This window comes from Tarenaya hassleriana, unplaced genomic scaffold (assembly GCF_000463585.1).
Source record: "Tarenaya hassleriana unplaced genomic scaffold, ASM46358v1 Cleome8, whole genome shotgun sequence".
Lineage (NCBI taxonomy): Eukaryota > Viridiplantae > Streptophyta > Magnoliopsida > Brassicales > Cleomaceae > Tarenaya > Tarenaya hassleriana.
Genome location: NW_010970490.1, coordinates 1,581,424 through 1,590,166, shown reverse-complemented (window position 1 = coordinate 1,590,166; position 8,743 = coordinate 1,581,424). Strand labels below are relative to the sequence as shown.

At 37.1% G+C, this 8,743-nt stretch overlaps 1 protein-coding gene across 4 annotated transcripts; it reads left to right on the top strand.

Moving 5' to 3' along the window:
* Positions 1-5,334: 5,334 nt before the first annotated feature.
* LOC104802358 (myb family transcription factor PHL7-like) lies at positions 5,335-8,731 on the top strand. Of its 4 annotated transcripts, XM_010525919.2 has the most exons (9): positions 5,335-5,814; positions 5,918-5,947; positions 6,645-6,757; positions 6,978-7,206; positions 7,378-7,454; positions 7,564-7,606; positions 7,688-7,745; positions 7,828-7,897; positions 7,995-8,731. In XM_010525919.2, the coding sequence occupies exons 4-9, from the start codon at positions 6,993-6,995 to the stop codon at positions 8,544-8,546; spliced, it is 1,014 nt and encodes a 337-aa protein (XP_010524221.1). In that variant the 5' UTR covers positions 5,335-5,814; positions 5,918-5,947; positions 6,645-6,757; positions 6,978-6,992; the 3' UTR covers positions 8,547-8,731. The 4 variants fall into 4 exon arrangements, with proteins under 4 accessions (XP_010524221.1, XP_010524219.1, XP_010524220.1 ...); XM_010525917.2 differs by lacking the exon at positions 6,645-6,757; XM_010525918.2 differs by lacking the exon at positions 6,645-6,757 and having other exon boundaries at positions 5,918-5,988.
* Positions 8,732-8,743: the final 12 nt, after the last annotated feature.

The following is an 8,743-nucleotide window of genomic DNA, read 5'->3' as shown; positions in this document are numbered from 1 at the left end:
TGGGCCGATACCACATGTCCCAGGAATACAATCTCCTGTAACCAAAAGCTTCAATTATGGAACTTTGCATACAGTCGGTTCTCCCTTAGTCTCGGCAATATCTTCCGCTGGTGCTCCTCATGTGTCTGTGGATCCGGTGAATAGATAAGGAGGTCATCGATGAAAATGATGACGAACTCATCCAGATAGTCCATGAACACACGGTTCATCAGTTGCATGAACACCGCGGGCGCGTTCGTGAGTTCGAAAGGCATGATCACGAACCCGAAGTGTCCCTATCTCGTCTGGAATGCCGTCTTCTGTATGTCATCCTCCTTGATCCGAATTTGGGGATATCCGGATCGTAGATCGATATTCGAATACCATTGGGCTCCCTGTAGCTGGTCCAGCAACTCGTCAATCCTCGGTAACGGATACTGATTCTTGATAGTCACTTGGTTGAGCCCTCGATAATCGATGTACAAATGCATACTCCCGTCATTTTTCTTCACGAAGAGTACTGGTGTTCCCCACGGTGAACCGTTGGGCGTATAGACCTTTTTCATTTATCCGTTCAACTACTCCTTCAATTCGATCATCTCAATCGGTGTTATCCGGTATAGAGCCTTGGTGATTGACTCTGTACCCGGTAGTATATCAGTGGTGAAATCCATTTTTTTCCCCTAGACAGAAATTCTGACAAGTCATCAGGGAAAAGCATTAGAAAGTCTCGGGTAACCGGTGTGTCCTCCAATCTATGCTTCGGGTAACAAGGAATGCACGGTTGCTCTTCTTGATTATCTTCCTTTCGGTCCTTCGTATTGGACTTAAGGGGGTCCACTGCTAATGTCAATATAGTTGGCGAGCGAGATAAGTCCTCCCCCTTTGTCTAACCTCCCACTCGGGGTGGATTGACACAGGTTCCTTTAGGTACTGCTATAGGGCTTCTTAGGGATTTTGGAATTAGTTCCCTATTTCTAATCCCTTAGTATAGACATTGGACTTAATTTTTGGAAATTGTTGATCTCTATTTAAGCATATAACTCTAACTGCGCCATGTTAAATTTACTAAGTCTTCGACGACTCCGGCTCGCATCATCAATGTACGGACCTCAGCAAAAGAGGATTTTCTTCGGACATGGTTTGAAAACATTTTCGGTGAAAATCATTAGGTAATGAGCACGATTCCTTCCCAGGGAAAGAGCTGTTCACAGTGACTCAAACCCACAACCCCACAAGCAGCCATAACAACAACATCCTTGCATGCGACTCCGAGATTGCCGACATGGACGCAGTGACAGCCACTGAGACCACAGGGGATGAACATGAAGACGATCAAAACAAATGAAAAACATTTTTTTTTTGTTAAACTATATTTTCTTTATTTAATTATATATATATTCACATCATTACTTGAAACAAACCGTTGAACGGTTCAAGGATGGAACTGAATTTCATCTACATTGTAATAAAAGCTAAAGTACTGTAAAGCAGTTGATATTTAAAAGAAGAATTATATGCATACATTCAAACCAATTTCAAAAAAGGAATAAAAATATTTACGGATTATTATTCATCATTTTATATGTTCTAGAAGGCCATATGGGACAAGGGTCCCAAAAGATGCTCCAAGCTGTCCTTCCTCTATTGGTGTTATTTTAACTGTCCTGCTTTCCAGTAAAAATGTAGAAAGAAATCAATCTTATGAATTATAAAAATATGAAGAATTGAATCAAACTGGAAAATATGTTAAGGTAGTTGGTTCGAATTATACATTATTCAATCAAATTGATTTAATCATAACCGATTTTAAATCATGGGTTATGAATGTTCAAAACATAATTAAATGGGTGTCACTTGGAACTCAAATAAATAATAAAATAGTTTTGAAAATGGAAGGGTTCCAGAAGGACAGCGAGATGAGGAATGCGGTGGTGCGGTCCACTCCCATCTCTGTCTCTCTATCCAAAAGACGACATGACTCTAATGCCAAATATCACCAAGTATCAATCTTCTAGAAGAAAATCTTTTTTTTTTTATTTATTTCTGGGATATTTGGGGTTTGCATGAAATAACCATAAATTTAGAAAAAGGATCCATAATTATGTTTTTTTTTTCTCTCCCGATACTCTGTGTTATGTCGAGATCTCATGGACTTCTTTTGTCGGCCGTCGATAATTCTCTGTACAAAAGGGGAAAATTCGAAGAAGAATTTAATAAAAAATAAAAATAAAAATCGAAGAAGATAATGTTAGGAGGAAAAAAGAGGTAGGAAATTGCGAGGAAGATCGACTGGTGGAGATGGGCCATTCCCCTAATTTAATATCCGACACAACCGATTCAGATAACAGGCGCTTATTCTTATTATTTTTGTTTTGTCCGATATAATCTTAATCTATCACTTTACATGTTTCTGAAAATCTATATATAAAATAAAACAACCTTAATCTGTAAAAGTGAATGTCACGTTGTAGAACACATGCCAATAATCCATATATTTTAAAACAATCGTCACAATGTACATGAGGCGTGATTAAAAAATGGGCCGTACATAAAAAAAAAAGGACAACTATTTTATTACTATTACTATTATTATTATTGTGGATTAAATTAAGGTTTGCTTGATAACATGGGAAATTTGAATTAAGGAAAATTCAAACCTTGGTCGACGTCGGATCATTTGGGGCACTGGACTTGAGCTTTTTTGCGTCGAGATGCATGCCACGTGTCATGTTGTTACACGTAACTAGATAAGGGAACGAAGATCTCGTCATCTTATTCCACGTCGGCTTTCTAGAAGCGCTTACACGATTATATATAATTTACATTACATAAATGCCCCTCTCTTTTTTTTTTCTGTGGTCACAAATGAAATACCGTTTTTGTTTGTTAGTGTTTAATTCTTTTTTTTTTTTTTCCAATCTCACGAAACCGAGTTAAAATAATATAGTCTTCCACCACACTGACGTTGATTTGTTATTTAAAAATAAAATATGAACAATAGAAAATATCGGACCGTCGATGACATTAATTAATATCACCCCTCATATGCGCCTGAAGATAATAATCTGATACTAAATCTCACTGGTTCAGCGACAAACCCTAGAAATGATGGAAACAAGATTTTTGACGAGAGAATTCAGTAGATTTTTTTTTTGTTATTACGAGTTAGAACCTACACTGACGAAGGTGGGAAGACGTGGGGAGGTGACGGATGCTTTATATAGGGCGCATATGAGGGGTGATATTAATTAATGTCATCGACGGTCCGATATTTTCTATTGTTCATATTTTATTTTTAAATAACAAATCAACGTCAGTGTGGTGGAAGACTATATTATTTTAACTCGGTTTCGTGAGATTGGAAAAAAAAAAAAAAGAATTAAACACTAACAAACAAAAACGGTATTTCATTTGTGACCACAGAAAAAAAAAAGAGAGGGGCATTTATGTAATGTAAATTATATATAATCGTGTAAGCGCTTCTAGAAAGCCGACGTGGAATAAGATGACGAGATCTTCGTTCCCTTATCTAGTTACGTGTAACAACATGACACGTGGCATGCATCTCGACGCAAAAAAGCTCAAGTCCAGTGCCCCAAATGATCCGACGTCGACCAAGGTGATCTTTTTCCTTAATTCAAATTTCCCATGTTATCAAGCAAACCTTAATTTAATCCACAATAATAATAATAGTAATAGTAATAAAATAGTTGTCCTTTTTTTTTTATGTACGGCCCATTTTTTAATCACGCCTCATGTACATTGTGACGATTGTTTTAAAATATATGGATTATTGGCATGTGTTCTACAACGTGACATTCACTTTTACAGATTAAGGTTGTTTTATTTTATATATAGATTTTCAGAAACATGTAAAGTGATAGATTAAGATTATATCGGACAAAACAAAAATAATAAGAATAAGCGCCTGTTATCTGAATCGGTTGTGTCGGATATTAAATTAGGGGAATGGCCCATCTCCACCAGTCGATCTTCCTCGCAATTTCCTACCTCTTTTTTCCTCCTAACATTATCTTCTTCGATTTTTATTTTTATTTTTTATTAAATTCTTCTTCGAATTTTCCCCTTTTGTACAGAGAATTATCGACGGCCGACAAAAGAAGTCCATGAGATCTCGACATAACACAGAGTATCGGGAGAGAAAAAAAAAACATAATTATGGATCCTTTTTCTAAATTTATGGTTATTTCATGCAAACCCCAAATATCCCAGAAATAAATAAAAAAAAAAAGATTTTCTTCTAGAAGATTGATACTTGGTGATATTTGGCATTAGAGTCATGTCGTCTTTTGGATAGAGAGAAAGAGATGGGAGTGGACCGCACCACCGCATTCCTCATCTCGCTGTCCTTCTGGAACCCTTCCATTTTCAAAACTATTTTATTATTTATTTGAGTTCCAAGTGACACCCATTTAATTATGTTTTGAACATTCATAACCCATGATTTAAAATCGGTTATGATTAAATCAATTTGATTGAATAATGTATAATTCGAACCAACTACCTTAACATATTTTCCAGTTTGATTCAATTCTTCATATTTTTATAATTCATAAGATTGATTTCTTTCTACATTTTTACTGGAAAGCAGGACAGTTAAAATAACACCAATAGAGGAAGGACAGCTTGGAGCATCTTTTGGGACCCTTGTCCCATATGGCCTTCTAGAACATATAAAATGATGAATAATAATCCGTAAATATTTTTATTCCTTTTTTGAAATTGGTTTGAATGTATGCATATAATTCTTCTTTTAAATATCAACTGCTTTACAGTACTTTAGCTTTTATTACAATGTAGATGAAATTCAGTTCCATCCTTGAACCGTTCAACGGTTTGTTTCAAGTAATGATGTGAATATATATATAATTAAATAAAGAAAATATAGTTTAACAAAAAAAAAATGTTTTTCATTTGTTTTGATCGTAGTGACAAGATCGAATTACTTGACGCGACCGACATTTATTAATTGCTGTACTTAATCAATGTATGTTTTTGGATCAATGCCATTTAATTAGGCTTCCTAACTGGATATTTTGGGTTGATTAGGCGCCTTCCGTAATTACTTATTCAAACGTGTCCATTAATGATGCCATTGATTTTGAGCCTAATATTAATTAAACATCCAAAAATAATAAAAAAGAACATTGGATACAAAATTAATTTGTTAAAAAAAAAAACAAGATCAGTATTTCTAGAAGGCTTGGATAGGCCGCATATTTGAGATATCCGGCCCATCCAAATCATCTGCACACCACACATTTATCGGTTGATATATATATATATATATATATTATATCAAAATAAAATTTAAAAGGTCCTAATGTTGTTTCCCTTTGGTATTTAGACGGAGCAAAAAAAATACCGAAGTTAAATGTCCATATAGTTTATGCTTTGGTATTTGATGATGATGATGATGATAACCCATTATAAATTGAACGAATTCCAACAAAATCGGCGTTAGATATGTATTCAAGATTTTTATATCAATCATAATCATATGGAGATTTATATTTTTTATTTATATAGTTTATGCTTTGGAATTCAGTATTTATTTTTTATTTTATTGGAAGGGAGACAGCAAGATCTCGCATTTAAGTTTTTTGTTAGAAAAAAATAATAATTCGGCCGTTTGTGTGTGAATGTAATGGAATGTATGGTTTGGTTCACATCTGTAACGGGCCGTCCAGAGTCTCACATGTGATTTCTAGGGTTTCGATTTGTCCTGCTCCTCCCCCCCCCCTCCGTTGACTCTGCCACTCTCCAATCCACTGTCCGACCAGATCCTCTTCCTTGTCCGCCGGAATTCAGGTACCCCTCCTCTCTCCCTCCCTCTCCTCTTGTCTCTCTCATCGCTCGCTCGCGTGCATCTCTCATCCATTGTGGGTCTCAAATCTCTAATTTCCGGTGACAGGATAAAAGGGTCCTCCTTGGTCAATTTGAGGTGAATCTTCTTCTACCTTCCGTGCCAATTCATTTTTCTGGGTATGTCAATAGAGACATCGTAGGCTCACAATTGCCCCTAGTTCTGTTTTTTTAGAGATGGCTGCCGAAACAGTTATTTTCACGGAAAACAACCTCCTTAGCAGAAGCAGACCCAAATTGTCTGCGGAGTTACGTTTTGGTCTTAGATTGGTTGGCTCTGACAATCTACTGGATAGTTGCATTTGAATTTGCAAGGGAACAAGGACTTATTTCTGTAGTGAACCATCTTCAGATTTATGAGAGGACAGTGACTTTGTAGTTCGTAGCGTTCTACATATTTTCAGAATGTCCCCAGATGAAATGCACCACAATTCTCTGTGCCTTTTTATAGTAAGGGAATCTAAGTAGGTGTTGTAAGAGTTACTTGGACAATGCCACTACGATTGGGCAGCACTATACCGTTCTGCTTTCAAGGATATGTTAGTGTTTTATCATATGTTAGTTGGATATGCGATTTTGCTTCCAAATTTTTGACATATTTGTATCTTTCAGAGGTCACTAGAACTTAAGCTTAATCATTATACCTTTAATTGTTAATATGTTAGTGCACTTGGTGACAAACTCGGATTATTTAGTGTTTGTTATTGTGTACTTCTGTATTGTCACATTAATTCATATTTCCTTCAAAATGCTTTACACCGGGGGTGGGGAACCAGAGAAATGGCATGGCATGCTTTATCTTAGTTTAAAAGGGTTCACACTACGATATCCATGGAGTGTTAAGAAGTCAAGCCCAGAAATTTCAAGAGTTTTGGAATTGGAGGATTATGTAAGACATTTTATTATCTGGTTAGACAACTCATTATATTTAGGGTCCATTCATATTTTATGCTTCATCATGAAGGTCTTTAATGCACATTCCACTCCTTTAATATATTTGTTTCCTTAGGAGATAAATGGTGTTTTCCTTTGGTTTCTTTTTTGCGTCATCATTGTATATGCTGTATCTGCGCATGTATTCCCCTGTTGAGTTTCTTAGCCTTTTACAGAGGTGACACTGCTGGATGTTTCAGACGAGCAAGGTTCTCAATGCTAATCTAGCTTGCCGTAGCTCACTAGTTCCTGGCCATCGTTTAGATCTTACCCCGATGGAACCGATCAATGGAGGGAACAATGCCAATAACAATCCTAGTCTTGCATCCAAACAACGATTGCGTTGGACGCATGAGCTTCATGAACGTTTCGTCGATGCGGTAGCACAACTTGGTGGCCCTGATAGTGAGTTTACATTCATCTGCCGATATTTTTGTAGTTACTGATCTATATTTTCTCTCTTTTCCATGGAAAGGTTGATATCTACCTTTTTCTGACCAAAACTCTGCGGTAATTTAATGTAAGCCATTTGCTTTACTGGGATGCTGAATAAGTTTCTTCTTTTGTTTTTCAAAGGAGCTACACCTAAAGGTGTGCTCAGAGTTATGGGTGTACAAGGACTAACGATATATCATGTTAAGAGTCACTTACAGGTATGAGATGTGAGGCCTCATTGATTTATATCCATCTTTCCTGATTCTCTTACCCATATATGTGTCTGATCTTCCCTTAATCTGCAAATATGTTTCTTTGATGTGTCAGAAATATCGCCTGGCAAAGTATCTGCCAGATTCCTCATCTGAAGGTGGGTGAACATTGTTTTTCAAGTTTCATCATGGTCCTGGAGTCAACTATTGGATCTGAATTTGTTATTTGAAATTTGCAGGGAAAAAAACGGAGAAGAAAGAATCAGGAGATATGCTATCTGGTTTAGATGGTTCATCGTAAGTGAAACCTCATTGTGGAGTTGCTTGGTGTATAAATTTAAATGATCAGATTGTGATGCTTATGTTTCTTGCATCTCAGGGGAACACAAATAACTGAAGCTCTCAAATTGCAGATGGAGGTTCAGAAACGATTGCATGAGCAGCTAGAAGTATGTTTTTTTGACTATGCTAGTTCCTGTACAAGAGTGTTGTGTATTTTCACAGGAGATATACCTTCAGCTCTGAATTTCTTTTGATGCTTTTCAGGTACAAAGGCAACTGCAACTACGGATAGAAGCACAGGGAAAGTACTTGAAGAAGATAATTGAAGAGCAACAGCGACTGAGTGGAGTTCTGGGCGAACCATCAGCCCAAGGGACAGGTGATAACTTCCCGGAGAGGGATAACAACAATGATCCCGTGACGCCCGCCCCGACTTCCGAGTCTCCTATCCAAGAAAACTCTGGAAAGGAAGGTGGCCAAGAAAAGAGTCTTTCAGTTGATGAATCTCTTTCATCTTATCGCGAGCCTTTGACACCAGATTCTGGGTGTAACTATGATTCTACCCACGAGAGCCCTAGAGGCGAAGAAGAGAGGTCATCGAAGAAACCACGGTTAGCGAGAGGTGCAGTGGGTGATTCACCAGATGTGGTAGCGGCTCCGCCACCGATATTGGAGTCAGGCCTCAACACTTTGTATCATCAGAAGACAAAGCCTCCTGCATTTGTCTTGAAAGGACAATTTGATCATCCATCTGGTTCATTGGTGGGGAGAAGTGAAGATGGGTTGGACAAGGTTTCTGGTGAGAATCTAACCTAGTTCGTTTTGTAGCTGAGATGAGAAACCACACACTGATGTTGTCCATTGCAACATATGCTTGTAGCAATTAATATATGCTGTGTTGTACTCTTGATACTTGAAAAAAAAAACTTTTGTAAGATATGATCGGCAAGAACCGCCTATATGTCTTGTATATTTTTTTCATTGGAGAGAGATTTGAATTCTGTATCATCGAG

What these genes read in the sequence shown, in the direction of transcription:
- LOC104802358 (XM_010525920.2), top strand. Translation starts at nt 6,993, where the DNA reads ATGTTTCAGACGAGCAAGGTTCTCAATGCTAATCTAGCTTGCCGTAGC. An exon ending in ATGTTAAGAGTCACTTACAG is followed by an intron (nt 7,455 to 7,563) that starts GTATGAGATGTG and finishes TTGATGTGTCAG; the next exon opens with AAATATCGCCTGGCAAAGTA. An exon ending in TCTGGTTTAGATGGTTCATC is followed by an intron (nt 7,746 to 7,827) that starts GTAAGTGAAACC and finishes CTTGCATCTCAG; the next exon opens with GGGAACACAAATAACTGAAG.